The sequence below is a fragment of the Phlebotomus papatasi genome, chromosome 2 (assembly GCF_024763615.1).
Source record: "Phlebotomus papatasi isolate M1 chromosome 2, Ppap_2.1, whole genome shotgun sequence".
Lineage (NCBI taxonomy): Eukaryota > Metazoa > Arthropoda > Insecta > Diptera > Psychodidae > Phlebotomus > Phlebotomus papatasi.
Window position 1 is genome coordinate 53,493,858 of NC_077223.1, and position 15,951 is coordinate 53,509,808.

The window sequence follows — 15,951 nt, forward strand, 5'->3', positions numbered from 1 at the left end:
AATCTATGTTGAGTATAGTCTTGTCCACAGAAAAGTAAATTTTGTTAAAAAAAAATATCCAAAAATCAAATTTCGATGGGTAAATTTTTAAATGAAAATTTTCGGAAAATACAGTTTAAATGTTGTACTTTTATATGCTTAACCCTTTAAGGATGAGATGGCCAAGAATTGGGGATCAGAAAAAATCATTTTGTCTGACTTTTTAAAGCAAAATATAGAGTAAGTGTGCCAAATTTCGGCATAGTTGCATGCAAGTGACAAAGTCTCAAGTTTGAAATGTAATATTTTTAATAAAAATTGAATATTTTTGTTACTCTTTTATAAGGAGTGTTGCTTGGAACCTTGCAGACAGTTTATCATCTTTATTTTTTCTAAAATCATTCTTAATATTTTTTAAAATGAATAAAAATGTAGACATAGTATTGGTGGCCTATTTCGGCCACCTTCATTCTCATAGTTCCTTGTCCTTCCAGAATTCTTTCAATGTCTTTTTCAGATCATCTTGCTCGTCGAAGCGACATTTTTTGTTATTTTTTTCATTGTACAATCTCAAGAGTATGCAAAAACTAAAAATTCATGGAAATTCGAGGAACAAAAAATATGGCCGAAATTGCAAGCTGGCCGGAATTCGGCGCACTTACCCTAAACTTTAGAAGGCTGTAGGAAAAAATTTTTGGATCACCTAATCGTCCTTAAAGGCTTGAAACCTTGAATTATTTTTTCGAAAGAATTAGAAAAAAAACATTTTTTTTTTAATCTTACTGGCCCGTATAGCCGATTAAGTTAATTAAGTTAAGGGTTAAGTTAGTTTAGGGTTAAGCCTTAAGTTAGTTTAATTATTCTAAATAAAATGGTTCTAGAACCGGTTCCATAGCTAGGAACCGGGTACCCAGTGCTGCGACCACTACCATCAACTTCTCTAATTCATTAAATTTTGAAAAAAAAAAATCCCAAAATTGCTTGTTATTTTGAATTTCGACATCTTTTTGAAATCTGAACTAAACCTTGAAGGCCATGTAAAAGCCCAAATAGAAGGCTGTTTTTGAGAATTATTTAACCGTGGAATTTGGCGGTTAAAGAAATTTATGCAAAGCACCTCTAATCCCAGACCCTGGAAACTCTCAATGTATAATAGTATAATAATGTATAATAGTAGGGCTGGTCCTTTACTACCAAATTTTACGGGCTAAATACTATCGAGGATAATGCCCTAGACCATTTACGACTTAAGCCGAGAGACAACTTAGTGAAAAATGACGGAAATGTAGTTTAACCCTTATTTCTAATATAATTACGCTAAGCCGTCTCTCGGCTAATCCTCAGATCTGTAAAAGCCCTAAGCCTGAATCTATTTAGGGCTTAACTCATTAATCCTTACAAGGTTAAGAAAAATATCACACAACCACCAAGATACCAAGAAAGAACCACCAATCATTGCAGATTATAGCCCTATGAAAAAAAGAAGTCTACCGATGTACCAATCACAACAAAAGTGGAAATTCTCCAGAACAAATTAAAAAAAATATAATTTCCAGGTAGAATCATTTATATTTTTCCAAATGCTGTCAAATATTTAAATCAAATTTGTAAGATCTCTCTCAAAGCGACTCTCAAGTACATTGACAATTCTCTCAAAAGCATCGGCAATTCTCTCCTGAGCCATTGCTCTACGCTCTAGGGCCAAGACTTTGCGTTTTTTCAACTGGAAATCCCTGTCATCGAGAGGTTTCTGTTGTGTGACCTGGGTGACCAACTGTGGGGAATCTGGAGAGGTGGCTCGACTGCAGATTGGAATATTCGATGGAGCCGCATGAGGAAGGATCCTGGTTGATTCAGCAACAGGAGCTTTTCTCTTCCTGCCTTGATAGGTTTTCACCAGAGGCTCATGAATAGTCTTGGGCACTTCTACCTCATATTCCTCTTCCTCCAGTGTGTAAATATTGACAGTTTCTCCTTCTTCCTCTTTGTCAACGTGCTCCTCCTCCTCCTCCATTTCTTCCTCATCGACTTGTTGGACTATCTCGATTTCTTCCGCTTTTGAGGATTCACACTTGATGGCCGCCTGCCTCTTTAAGTGCATCTTGAGAACTTCCGAAGGTTCTGTCTCACCAATAATATGACAATTCATGGGAATTTCCTTGCCCATAGCAATCAAAGCCCTTACGTCAATTTGCGTAAGAGATCTATACAGTGGACTATTTCCTGTAGCAGCCTGACGAGCTCTGTAGGCGACCTGGTGCTTCCATCTCATGAATGTCTGTAACAAATCACAATTTTCTCTTATACATCCACCTCAGTAACTGGACAAGACCCCCCGAAAAACTTACACTTTTCCAATCTTCCGGAGACTTCTTCGGGCCATTAACCTCATTCAATCGCTTAGCCAGAACCTTCCAGTGCTCCCTCGATTCGTTCTCCACAAAATCAGGATGCTCCTCCATATACGTCACATACACATACTGCTGACTACGGACAATGCGCTGGGAACGCTTCTGGGAATCCTCTTGAAAAGCAAAAGAGACATCGACATTAATAGTTCGGCAATTTCCTCTCAAAAATGTCTTTCACTTACTTTTCTTCTCCAGCTTCTCAGACTTAATATTACTCTTACTCATCTTTACTATTAATGACTGGACACAAACACTAAACTTCTTTCCAGGATCACCCTCTTTGACCAGGGATTTAGGAGAAGACTTGATGGCAAGGGGATTGTTTACAAACAATTTTTGACAGTTCTTTTGAATCAAAAATTGACAATCTGATCCGATCTGACAGTCATAAAAAAAAACAAAAAAAAACTGTGAGTTTGAATGTGTCTAACGTTAATCCTCCATAATTATGGCTCCTTTAGCTGCACAATAAATGAAAAGAAAATGGATTCTTTTTGGCATTTTAATCTTATATCAAGTTATTGAATTAATAGACTACGGTCCAAATGAAGTATTAGAAGTTAAAAAGAATTTCACAGGATGAGGTCTCGATTTATTGACGCATTTCTAAAAATAATAAAAAATAATATAGAAGGATGGCTTCCTAGAAAATCTAACTATAGCGACCATAGCGACTGACATATTTGTGAATTGGAAAGAAATGGATTTTATGCTAAGCCCCGATTTAGAATGTTTAATAATTTAATGGAACCCCACCTCCATGTCAAAGAAAACATTAACAGGATTTCCTCCACACGAAAAAAAAAATCCAATAAAACCATTAATTGAGATTCCAGTAAAACCTATATAAAAAAATCTATCAAAGCGTTCTTCCCTTTGAGAAAATCCCATTTTCCTCAACAAGTTGCCACAATATATGTGAGCAGGGAAAAAAAGCCTTTGAAAATATTCTAAAAGCGTCGTTAAATTTGTAGTGGGTCCCTCTCAAAATCAACAAAATCCTCTTGTCTCCGCAATGGAAAAGCCTCCTAGATTATCGATTTGGTGACGGAATGCGTGATGGGTGGGAAAAGTGTATGCAGAAGAAAATGTGCCTACAACATCGTGAAAATCCCAAATGCACATTTTTCCCCATTTAACGTAAAACAACAAATGCGTTTTCCCAATTCCAAATGGCACAATTGTAAAAAAAAAAAAAAAAGAAACGAAGAGTTAATGGAAATTTATCGGTATTACCACTATTTTTCGTGTGAAAAACCCCGCAAGTATTTTCACACTAAAATACAAAAAAAAGAGCGAGAGAGAGAAAATAGGGAGGAAAATTCATGATGAAAGTAGCTAAAGAGAGAGATAAAAAGTGGTTTTGAGAGAAAATGGCCGAAAATTCTCAACATTTTTCCATTCTCTCATACACTTCTTTTCTTGCACTTACTATATTCCCGTGGATTCACACAATTTTCCTCAGTTTACTCAACACACTTTTCACTTATATTTCCACCAGCCATTTGTTTCGAGCATCCTTGGGGTTCTTTTTTTTTGTTTCAAACACAACTTTTCACACTGAGATTTTTTTCCCTTCCAGCTTCCTCTTTGAAATTTTCAAACTTATAGAGTAGTGGAGTAAAATCTCACCCCTGGGATTATGCTTACAATACCTCCCTATTGGGAAAATTGCTAAGAACCACCCTTTTTTCTTTTACTAAATACAATTCCAACAAGAGACACAGAAAAGAAAAAAATGGAGCCACAAAATGCTCCTTCAAAATTAAATTTAATAATAAATGGTGGCACGGAAAATTGAAAAAATCACGCTTGATGGAATGGATATCGTCTGTGAAATTTCCCGAACACAACTGAGCTACCTATCTATGAAAATTTTCCTTCGAACCCATTTGAGTAAGAGTGTAAGTGAAAGCACTAGCTTTTGCACAATTTTCCACCAAAGGGCGGGATAATGCAAGAGGAAAAAAGAAGACTCCATCTGCCAGACAAAATTTTCTCTCGCGCGAGAGAAAAGACCCCCGATAAATCGATTTTCCTTCGTCGAGAGACTCATTCCGACAGAGACAAATATAATGAATTTTCCGCACCCTCTTTCTCTCTTTCTCCCAACACACTCTCTCCCGCTCTTTCAAACCTAATTGCTTTTCCTTTGGCACATTATATATTTGTGGGGGAGGGGAAATTCTCTCTGCGGTGCTCTCACAGAATTTAAAATCAAACAGTGGCGCACCACAAATTTTTATTGTACGCACTATACTAAAATACCTACCTTTAAAACAAATAAACTATGTAGAATTTGGTAGGAGAGACATAGAAAGAGCAACCAATCATGAATTTTCCCCCCATTCTAGATCGATTTTCAATCTCACCACGAGATAGCCGGAGGAAAAGAGAAAGTCACGATAGCCTATTCCCAACAAGAGTATGAGGGAGATGTTGAAACAATTAAAAGTCCTAATTAAATACCATGACTTTCTCCCTAACACTCACTGGAGCACTTGGAAAATTTGTGGGGGTGCGAGGAGATGGTGTAAGTGAGCAATTTGAAGGACCAATGAGAGAACAATTGAATTAAAACAGCTTAAATATTCGATTTAAATTTTAGAGATCGATATTTTGCAAAGCACCAAAGTTTATGCAAAAGCCTTTACAACAACTAAGAAAATGCAAAAACAAAGGGTTATTCGAATTTAAGCTTATAAAAAAGGGTAAAGATAGTTAGGCTTTTTTTACATTTTAATTCTCAGAGTGATCCTGAAGATTAAAAAAAAAAAAACTTGGAAGAACAATACGGAAGGGACACACGGTCCAGCTTTTCAGAGTGCTCGAACTTTCACATCATTTACTGTTTACCGGTTCTCAACCGATATAAACTAATTCATAAATCACTCAAAAGATCTCCAAAATACGCCTGTAGTATAATAATATAATTGAATTTCTAAAAGACAAAGTAATTAAGGTTATGAACTGGTTCATTGCCGATTCAGATCCCATTGAAAATGGATCAGTTTTATCGGAAATTCCAAGACCTTTCCAACGAGATGAAACATGATACAATTCGGTTAAGAAATATCTACCCTCTTTGTATTTTAGACCTTTGACCTTGAAAATCGTTATGACGAACGATTCAACGGTATTTTCGTATTAGGACAAAATATCCGCTTGAGTAATCTCTTTAATGGTGTCTACCAGGGGCCCATCAAGCCTAGTAAAAAGTGAAGCTATTTTTCACTTTTCCTTATAAAAATTTTGCAGCAATTGCACCGCGACTTAAACAAATTTACTCGTAGAGTTCTTGTATTATTTCGGCGAACATTATGAAATATGTATTTTTAGATAGTTTTTAGTGCACGATTTCGAAATATATCAGACTGATAAGTCAATTCTCTTTAGGAAAAAACTTGCCAATAGTCTTCAGTGCCTCTATGCAAAAACGTATGGAAAAATGAAATGTCGAGAGAACCCTAATGTCTACACACTAGAAGCAATTTTCGTCAAAAATTACCTTTTTTTTAAAAAAAAATTTGACGTTTCCGCTTGGAAGGAGAGGGGAAATTTTCTTTAAAAAGGCATTTTTTAAAGAAATTTCTACTAGTGTGTAGAGGACATAAGACATATCCAAAAATTAAAAAATCGCAAAACGCGTTTTCAAGCAATCCAAAAAAAACATGGTTTTGGAGGGAATGCGAAAGGATGGGGGCAAATTGGGGCAAAAGAGGGACATGTTAATGGTCCTAGGGTTGACTTATGGGAGGTCCCCTGAAGGTCCCATGTCTCTCCCCCTAACCGTTTGGGCTCTAGGCGTAGTAACGGCCAGACGGACAAACAGCATGACAAAAAAAAACTCTAAAGTTGAGATTTCCAAAATTCTACCAAAATACGGCCCCTTTAGGGGGTAAGGAGTCGAAATATGTAAATCAAAATCGAGGGATTATGATTATACAATCCTGCTCTCTCTGGTAAAATTACCTATAACAGCTTAGCAGTAATGCAATTGAATTGCCACTTCTTAACCTATTAGAATCGGTTTTGATTTGTCGGAGATTCCAAGACATTTCAATTTTATGAAAAAAGGCTCTCTAGAGGTTTTTTTTTGTTCTTTAAGTACCCAAAGAAGGTAGCCAATTCTTTGATATTTTTTTTTTGCATGAGGCCGATTAATTCCTAAGCTAAGATAAGGGAAGAGTACCAGCGGTCGGCAGTGTTCCTCGGATCGTCAGGTTAATACCACAATGTTACTCCAAATTAAATGATTTTTTAAAAATTATTAGCTACTTTTTACTTACACAAGAATACAGTGCATTAGATTAAGATTTAATTTATAAAACCAATTTTTCCTGAGACACTTGATTAAATTCGTGACGATCCGGGGTACAGAGTGCAAGTTTGCAATTATACATTTTTTTTTTATTAATTTATTGTAAAAATTCAAAATTCAGAAGCACAGATATAGTTAAAGGGATCACTAATGTATCAATTAGAATACAGAAAAATACCAAATAATGTTTTGTGGATTATATTTTCAACTAAATATGGAGCATGTCTCTTAACATTCCGATCCGGGGTACTCTTCCTTTACTTTTGATCAAAAAATCGTGAAACCGGCTCGCTGGATATTACAGATTGAAAAGGATAAAACTTGGCAAATTTACACAATAGACTAGAAATATTCCAAAGGTACCCCAAGCATTGCAAGAAAACGTATAAAATAAAGCGTGTCCATGACAGGATTGTTCCAAATGATTTGATATTTTTATGATAGATTTCACTAGCTCCACATTTTCGTTGTATGTAAACATTGTAACACGTGTTTTTACCTTTCTTTTGGTGAAATTTTCATGAAATTCTTCATTTTTCACTAAGATATGAAATAATAATGGAAAGAGAAGGGAACTGATCGTGTGCACGTATTTAAAAAACCTGGAATCAATTACACGAACCTTAGAAAACTCACAAATACCTCATGTCAGACCGTCCGGAGGGTGATTCTTCAATTCCTCGACAGTAAAACCACTGCCCAGAAACCTGGTTGTGGAAAAAATCGGGGTATAGGAGATCGAGATTTGGAGTAAAAGATGATCATGCGCTACAAGAGCAATCCTTCGACATCTGTGAGGGATATGGCTAAAAAAAACTTAAATGTTCTTCCAGTCTTGTGCACAAAATCAAATAGAGGAATGGACTGAAGACTTTTACGGCCCAAGCAGTCCCTCATCGCACGGATATACAAAGTCAGTCAACTAAAATACGAGCTCGAAGGCTGCACGATAAGATGATGTCTAGCTTTAGTGGGTGCATCTTGATGGATGATGAAACAAACATACGAGGAGAACGACGTTCGTTATGTACCCAAGGAGATGAATCCGCCAAACTCTCCAAATCTCCGTCCAGTTGAAACATATTGGGCTATTATCAAATACGATGTGAAGAAGAAGGCTAAACGCATCGAGAACATCGAGGACTTCAAGAAAAAAATGGAATGAAACAACCAAGAACCGCGGTGATGATCTTGTACAGACCTTAATGGGAGGACTCAAGAAGAAGATTCGAAATTTCGCCAATCAAATACTTGAATAAAAAACTAATATATCTAATAAATCTAACAATGAATTAAAGTTTCAAAAAATATTTTTTTTAATATTATGTAGACTTCATTTTTAAAGCATTATTCTTGGGAAGAAACTTATCATGGACACGCTTTATCATCACTTGTGTATCATCAAACCAACTTTTGGAACTTGTTTTAACTTTTAAAGGGAAAATTGAAAGATATCAACTTGGAGAATTTTCGATAGATTAAATATTGTTGGACGATATATAAGTTATTGATGGTATATTTACCCAATACCTCCAACCTTTATGAATATTAGAAGTCCTCAAATGTTGTTTCTTTTATAATTGAGCCCCCAGGCAGTGGTACAAAAGTGCTCATCACTGAAAATCGGACTATCACTTTAACATATTTTTTTTAATAGCCTCTTAAGAAGTTTTCAAAATTAATTCTATTAGTCTAAACATAATGCAACATATTTTGCATAAGATAAATAAAAATAAAAATTAAAAACATAATTTTCAAAAAAAAAATCATCAATTTTCAAAAAGAAAACTCAATTTCATTTTTATTTTTTAAAAGACTTCACTGACTTATCTCCTTGTCCTTTCCGTTGTTATTTTCTCCAAGATCGGGAGCAAAATTACAAAACCAAAAACATATTTGCAAATATGTTATACGCTTACATGAATTTTTCTTTGAATCGTTTCCCATTGTTATTTTGACTATAATGGTAAACTATATGGCACATTTGATTTTAGAAGAATATCGCCGATCCACTGAGAAGAAATGGGGGTGCGATTAACTTTTTTTCCTCATAATTTTAACATTTTTTAGGTGTAAAAATATATAGGTGTAAAATTAACATGAAAAAAGGTAATTTTAACCCATAATACACCTAAAAAGCATAATATTTACACCGATTTCGGATTAATACTGCAGGGTAAAATTAACATTTCCGGAATGTTATTTTAACTTTTTCGGATTTCTCACAGTATCTAACAATTCATGACAAATAAACAAACTTTAATGTCCTTCTAGACACTGAAGAAGATCCACATTAGGACCGAAAGCTCTGGCCAAAACCACAAAAAAAAAGAGATGGCAAAGTGTCCCAGCTTTGCAGAATGCTCGAACTCTCTCGAGATAGAGCTCTCCGTGAATTAATTTTTCGCATATAGCTTTTTAGTGCTTACTGGTCTACTAGCGATTAAATTAGTTTATAAATAAAAAAAAAACATTTCATCAAAATCAAAAATTGGTAGAGGAATGATTATTCTAAGAAGATGTTCTGACATGAGATACAAACATAACAAAAAATGCAAGTACGAGAAAGATAAGTCATTTACGAATATTTAGGGTGGCGGCATAACTTGTGACCTTTACTTATGGCCTTATCGCAATTTTTGTCAGAAAATTATTCCAAAAACCAAAAGAGTGATATGTTTTATCATTACACAAAATATTTTATTAGTAATATTTTAATAATATTACTAATAATAATTAATAATTAAAAATTAATTAATAATTAATTTTTTAATAATATTTTATTAATAATATTATTTTTTAATATTATTATAGGTCTCATACACTGAGAAAAAAAGAGGGTGCGATTAACTTTTTTTTCCTCATAACTTTAACGTTTTTTAGGTGTAAAAATATATCAACATTTTTAATGTTAATTTTACACCTTTTTAAGGGTAAAATTAATATGAAAAAGGTTAACTTTAACCCCTAATATGCCTAAAAAGGGTAATATTTACACCGATTTCGGATAAATACTGCAGGGTAAAATTAACATTTCCGGAATGTTATTTTAACTTTTTCGGATTTCTCTCAGTGTACGTATGTTTGGACTAAATGTTCACCTGAACTAACCTCCAAAACATATCCAAAAATATCGTAAGAGTTGTTTTTAAAAACCAAAAAGGTATGGTTTTTGAGAGGATGGAGACAAATGGGGGGAATATGAGCATCATAATAATTATCCTTGGATCGACTTATGGAGGGCTCACCGAAGATAGGAAATTCGTATCTCTTACCGTTTGGTCTCTAGTTGGGTTAGAAGTTTACGAATAGAAAAAAAAGAATATTGTTGCAAGCCTGCTTTGAGGTATGCCTTGCCTAGGGGATGCTGTACGGCGCTTTTTAGGTTTAAGGTATGAGTGCTGTGCTTTATTGAATTTTGAATTTACCGCTATATACTTCGTGTGAGCAACATGTAATTGCAGCGAAGTAAGTCCTAGTATGTGTTCTTGAATTTTAAGTTTGAACTTGGGTATTTCCTTAATTTCAATTAATTTTTTCCAATATTTTTTTTTCATGCAAAACCATCCTATAACTTCGGAAATATTTTTTTTTAAATTGATTTCTGATATTTTCATGGTAAATTCTTCAACAGTATATTACACAATAAAGAAAAATAAACCACTTTCAACCTTGTAATTCAGGCTTCTCCCTAAACCCTTTAGGGACGATTGGGTCACCCGTGACCCAAAAATGAAATTTTTCCTATGGTCTTCTAAAGCTGAATTTTGCTCTAAAAAGTTATAAAAATGATTTTTCCGACTCACGTTTTTTGACTTTCTTGTCCTTAAAGGGTTAAGAGACAAATTAAGATGAGAGATTAAAATGGGCGTGGCTTCTTTTGTGGTCTACTTTAGAAACCACCCACAAATAAAATAATTCAAGGTGACCCAAAGGATGAATTTGTAAAATTAAAAAAAAAAACAGATCCTTGATCTGAATCTGAGACAAACTTCAAATCTTCCAGCAAAATTGCTACTCCTAAAAATCAATCCACTAAGAAAATCCTCCAAATCTTTGACAACGCCGTAGCAAGAAATAGGATTTGGAGCTTACCTTGACTGTCGGAGATGGGGATTCTTGACAAAGGGACCATATTAAACGGTTCTCCATTCCCGGAATTCAATATAAGTATGAATTTTATTGACTGGGACACATTTCAGTGGCTCTCGCCTTTCTTTCCAATCACTCGCTTAAAGTCCTCCATTTTGGTGGTTGAGATGGGCATTCCAATGAATCCTAGATGATCAATCTGAGTCTTATCATCTCCACTTTGATTGTCCTTAACAAAGAGCTGAATGTTCTGGACATTCTGGAATTTGACAAATCGCAAAGCAATGGGAGTGCCATCGAGATCTTTTTCCGTGAGCTGGAGATCCTGTATTGAAGAGCAACTCTCAGCCATGTCAAAGTCCATGGTGCGTGGTTGATTAATGAACAGCTTAATGTTCTTAGGGCCCAAAGCTGTGGGAGCTTTGATTTTCAGCGAATGGAGTTTCACAGGTTGATTGAAGGCAATCGAGACAATCAACTGCTCATCGACGTCCGACTGCAGGAAGCCCCCGGCTGGAGTCAGACAATGACCCAAAGGATGATTATCAGCCTCATTGAGACACTCACATTCATTCTTCGAGATGAATGAATTCAACTCCATCAAACCCTGCCCATAATCTTCCCCACTGTCATCTTCAGTTGACCCAATATGCTGGCGGATCTTATTCTCCAGCCCTTGAATATCAGCTCCCTGCAAACGGTCAATCTTCTGGCGATTCCGATAGAAAATAAAAGTTGGCATTGAAGACACTCCCTGTGCAGCTGCCGTTTCTGAACATTTGTCTACATCCACTTTCAGGAACACAGCCTTGGGATACTTTCCCGGAAGCTGCTCAAAGAGGGGAGCAATTCTCTGACACGGACCACACCTGAAAGGGCCCCAAAATGCTCCATAAACTTCCAAACGGATTAAGTAGGGTTAAGTTCTTACCAAGTAGCAGTAAAATCCACTACAACAAGCTTTATTCCAGCAGCTGACAATTCAGCCTGGAAGTGGATCTCGTCATTTATCACCCGGACTGCCATGATGTGCCCCAAAGAGTCTCAAAAATGAGAGAAAATCACGACAAAGGCAAACACAAAAACGATGACTGGGCTCAAATTTGACAGCCTACTCTGTTAAACCTGTTAAAGTTCCCTCAATCAAATAGAAGCTGATCAAATGTTGCCGGAAACATAACCGCCAGTTTCCTTGGTCCAGGATAGGATCCAGCGATCTAGGCTACTGAACACAATGATATTCTATTCTAAAATGTCTATTTTCAATAAATTGTGTTACAAAAGGAACTGTCGGACACTTTTGTAGTACTCAGGAGGGAGTTTTCCTTCAATTTCTTCCTTAGAATGCCAGAGAAACTTTCCTTTAGTTGATTTCTCCAGATTTCCTGTGACATGAGCTGCCCGGAAGAAAAACACCTTGGCCCCAATGGTTTCCTTTCTCTGATTCACTGGGTATTTGTACTTGTAGAAGCCCACAGGAGCATTGCCATAAACTTGAACATTCAGTTTCTCTCCACAAACTTCCCGGATGACCCTATCTGCAGTCTGACGCATTGTCTCACCCTCCTCACGGATTCCCTGTGGCAATAGGAAGATTTTCTTCTCACCCACGAGCTGCTCCACCAAGAGTATTAGGCTGTCCTCGAGTTTTCTTTGAGTAGACATAAAATCTTTCTTTCTGTCAGCCTCTGTAATTCTTTCGGTGAATTTGAAATTTTTCAGTTCTTCGTCACATGCATCCTCAAAGTCCTGGGCAGTCTGTTTGCTAACTGCATCATCCATGTCCACATCCAAACCCTTTTTGAGACGTTCAGCGAGAATTTTATCTTTCCTGTGCCTCATTTCATGGTCACAGAGAAGACTTTGCTCGAATTCCATGTCGTCGAGCATTTTCTGAAAATCACAATAATAAATTTTAAACCATGACGGTATAGGCGAAGATTTGGCAGAATTTTGTTTGTACCTGGTACTTGGATTCAATAGGACTGAGGCTTTTCCCAATCACTGGAAGCCGCTCCACGAGCACCCCCGCTAAAAGATCCCATTTCTCCTTTTCTACTGAAACATTTTGCGAAGTCAATCGTATATTATATCCTCTGAGGATTCTAGAAGACAGCAAAACTCTTTTTAACATTATCTAGACAGGCTTTCTTGGACTTTTTGGTCAGCACAAAGTACCCAAACACCACACCCGGAGACGACCAAAACACATAAACCTAACCTCAATTGAATTGCTGTCAGCTGGCAAAAATGCTGTCAGTTTGAAAATCAAGAATCATTCCCTCCCCATAGCAAAAGAAAGCGGAATAGGAATAACAAGCGAAAAAATCCTCGGAATTTTCCACTATTTGCCTTAAAAAATTCCATATGAATTTTCCATAATACGTTCCAAGGAAAATTTAATGGATTTATGCTGGATTTTTCATATAGAATACATCCATGGAAATGCTCGTGGAATTTATGTGGATTTTTCCACCAAAATAAAATGGAGAAAAAATGAAGCTGTCACATGCACCTCGTGATTTTACTTCCGAATATTAAAGAAATAGCACAGATTACGAGGATTATAATATGTTTTACTAAATCAGCAATAACGAATTAACACTTTGAGCAATAAAAAAATATTTTGTAAAAAAAAATAATTTTTTCGAAAATATTTATTAATTAACATAAAAACAGTATTATTTTAGGTTGGCGACCTATTTAATGTAATCACTTCATTATTATCTACACGAAACGCAGTGTCGCATAATTAATTATATTATAATTGCCACATGAATCACTAGAAATGTTTGCGGAAGGTTTGGAAACAAATTCTAAAAGTTGTCGCAACACCATTTTATTTGTTTGACATTTCAGAAAACTAGTGGAAAAATCCATATAAAACACTATGGAAAGATAGTGGAAATTTCCATATGTTTTTTCCAGCTTATCCCGCGGACGTTTCACGTGTGAGTTTCCATATAAATCTTCCGCGGAATACCGCGGAATTTAACGCTGGAATTCCAGCATGTCGTACTAGTAAATTCCATGGAGCACTATGATTTCCATGGAATTTCCGGCTTTAAATTCCATAGGAAAACTTAGTGGATTTTTAGCGTAAAATTCCAGCGAATTTAGCCATTTGGACGCAAGTTTTCCATTGGAATTTTTGCGGAATTTTGCTATGGGGCTCCCAAATACTTTTGAAGGAAACAGACGTCAAAATTAACATTTTCTGAAAAAAATCATTAAAATCCCTGAAATTATGCTTTTTTAACACTTGGAAGGACCCTAGTGGCAACCGCTGCCAATTTAGTTTTCAATGTTATTTTTTATAGTGAAGAATATATCATTTCGCCTGGACGCCTGATTGAATGCGTGCAGAATTTATCTAGCTATTTTTTCGTTATAAAATTTTTAATAAAAATTAAATATTAATGTAAATATATTGCAAAAACAAAAAACTGCACTCGAAAGGACCAAGTGGCAGTTGCTGCCATATGCATTTTATATGGGAGTTTGACGTTCTGCAGATGTAATTTTCTTGATTGTTAGTGTATAAAAGCCTTAAAAGAACAAATTGAAAGTGTTTTTGCAAATTATTGAGAAGAATTATGGGAAATATTGAATTGGGAAATATGAATAATTTTGGGAATTAATTCAATTTTTCTCTTACTTCCCAAAGCTAAAAATCCATTTTGTTAAGCGAAGTTAATAGAAAATAGTTAATAGTATTAACTATTGTTCATAAAGTAGAATTTTTGATTTGAAAAATAAGAGAAAAATTGAAATATTCAAAGGCTGCCGCATTCAAAGGCAGACCACTTTCCCTGACGCCATGATTCTGATAAAGATGAAAACATCGAATGGTTAAAAATCTTTAGATACAGTACCCAAAGAAATGAAATTTCTGGTTCAGACGCCAGAAAAGAACTGACTAAAGCTCCGAATGTTAAAATGTAATTAAAAATATCAAAATATTATGTAAAATTCGATAAGTGGCAGCGGCTGCCACTTGGTCCTTCCGTGACACTTTTAGTTAGGGTTCTACGAAGTGTTAAAGTGAAATCATAAAATAAAAGTGTTTAAATTAAACTGATCGAAAAGATTTTCTTAGATTGTGAAATATAGTGTTGTAGATTTAAAATTTGAAGTGATGCCGAAGATCAGGAAAAAAAAGAAAAGTGTGATTTGGGTGCAAACAAAAATTTAAAAATAAAAAATCAATGCAATAAAAAGTACAAAAAACAAAGACTAAAATATTTAGTAAAGAAAAGAAGAAAACTATACCACGATGAACGATCTACAGATGGATGAAGAAGGATAACGTGATGATCCTTAGACATGTGCCAAGGAAGAAACCCACGCGTTAAGATGGCGGATGGTATCACCATCTCTTCTACGTTGTTAGAAGAGATAGGCGTATTTTGACTTTACGAATCAACTCATTTTCAACCAAAAACTGGAAAAGTCTACCATATGAATTTCTAACACCACAAATGGAGTCTTCACGACATCAGATGATAATCCTTTAAATTAGATTAAATATTGATAAATTACTTTACAAAAAAAAATAATTAAAGTTCCTCTTGAAGATTACAAATGCAAATATTTTGATTTTAAACAATGTGAAACTTGAATATAATCAGAATCAGATATATAATTCAAATTCGAACACAATAACAATCAATTAAACTAAAACTAAAAAAAAAACTTTGAAACAACAAATCTATTGAAATTATATTTTGACCTATTTTGAAGGTCTGTAATTTCAGAGAAGAAAAAGAACTGTGCGGTCCTAAATACGCATTTGCAATGAAACCAATGAAACTATCAAAACCATATAACAATGCTGAAAATAAAAATTATACATTAAAATGAATTCCTTTGCAAAATAATTACAATATCAAAATTCTTTAAAAACAATAAAACAAGATCATATTTTTAATTAAAATCATCAGTCTAAATGAAGATATAAAATTTGTGATAAATTTACTTTGTTGATACACAAAATTTATTGAAGTTATATCTTGACTTATTGTAAAAGATCTATAATTTCATGAAAGAAAAGAAATGTCCGATCTTTAATTACACATTTACATTAAAACCATCAAAACAATACCAAATTATTAAACAACCTGTGAAACAAAGTAAAAATATGTAACA

General features: G+C 34.9%; 4 protein-coding genes across 4 annotated transcripts in view; all 4 read right to left on the bottom strand.

Annotated features, from left to right (window-relative positions):
* Positions 1–4,245, bottom strand: part of LOC129801656 (uncharacterized) — a 76,926-nt gene extending 72,681 nt beyond the window's left edge. The window contains exon 1 of the mRNA XM_055846914.1: positions 3,823–4,245. The gene's annotated coding sequence lies outside the window, so the exon portion shown is untranslated. The remainder of the gene's footprint in view (positions 1–3,822) is intronic.
* LOC129801658 (uncharacterized) lies at positions 1,529–10,863 on the bottom strand. Its single transcript, XM_055846918.1, has 4 exons — positions 10,807–10,863; positions 2,573–2,768; positions 2,328–2,503; positions 1,529–2,257 (listed from the first exon to the last, which is right to left on the bottom strand). Exons 1-4 carry the CDS (start codon positions 10,861–10,863, stop codon positions 1,574–1,576), a joined length of 1,113 nt encoding a protein of 370 aa, XP_055702893.1. The 3' UTR covers positions 1,529–1,573.
* LOC129801659 (thioredoxin-like protein 1) lies at positions 10,863–11,934 on the bottom strand. The gene is made up of 2 exons (XM_055846919.1): positions 11,735–11,934; positions 10,863–11,672 (listed from the first exon to the last, which is right to left on the bottom strand). The coding sequence occupies exons 1-2, from the start codon at positions 11,827–11,829 to the stop codon at positions 10,910–10,912; spliced, it is 858 nt and encodes a 285-aa protein (XP_055702894.1). The 5' UTR covers positions 11,830–11,934; the 3' UTR covers positions 10,863–10,909.
* Positions 11,935–12,043: 109 nt separating this feature from the next.
* Positions 12,044–13,073, bottom strand: LOC129801660 (39S ribosomal protein L46, mitochondrial). The gene is made up of 2 exons (XM_055846920.1): positions 12,767–13,073; positions 12,044–12,696 (listed from the first exon to the last, which is right to left on the bottom strand). The coding sequence occupies exons 1-2, from the start codon at positions 12,935–12,937 to the stop codon at positions 12,079–12,081; spliced, it is 789 nt and encodes a 262-aa protein (XP_055702895.1). The 5' UTR covers positions 12,938–13,073; the 3' UTR covers positions 12,044–12,078.
* Positions 13,074–15,951: the final 2,878 nt, after the last annotated feature.

Bases quoted from the DNA above. Each gene is read 5' to 3' on its own strand.
- LOC129801660 (XM_055846920.1), bottom strand. From the start codon at position 12,937: ATGTTAAAAAGAGTTTTGCTGTCTTCTAGAATCCTCAGAGGATATAAT. The intron at 12,697-12,766 runs GTACAAACAAAA...TGTGATTTTCAG, and splicing joins CTATTGAATCCAAGTACCAG to AAAATGCTCGACGACATGGA.
- LOC129801659 (XM_055846919.1), bottom strand. From the start codon at position 11,829: ATGGCAGTCCGGGTGATAAATGACGAGATCCACTTCCAGGCTGAATTG. The intron at 11,673-11,734 runs GTAAGAACTTAA...GGGCCCTTTCAG, and splicing joins GTGGATTTTACTGCTACTTG to GTGTGGTCCGTGTCAGAGAA.
- LOC129801658 (XM_055846918.1), bottom strand. From the start codon at position 10,863: ATGGAGAACCGTTTAATATGGTCCCTTTGTCAAGAATCCCCATCTCCG. The intron at 2,769-10,806 runs GTAAGCTCCAAA...TATGACTGTCAG, and splicing joins CCCCATCTCCGACAGTCAAG to ATCGGATCAGATTGTCAATT. The intron at 2,258-2,327 runs GTAAGTTTTTCG...GATTTGTTACAG, and splicing joins CTCCGGAAGATTGGAAAAGT to ACATTCATGAGATGGAAGCA.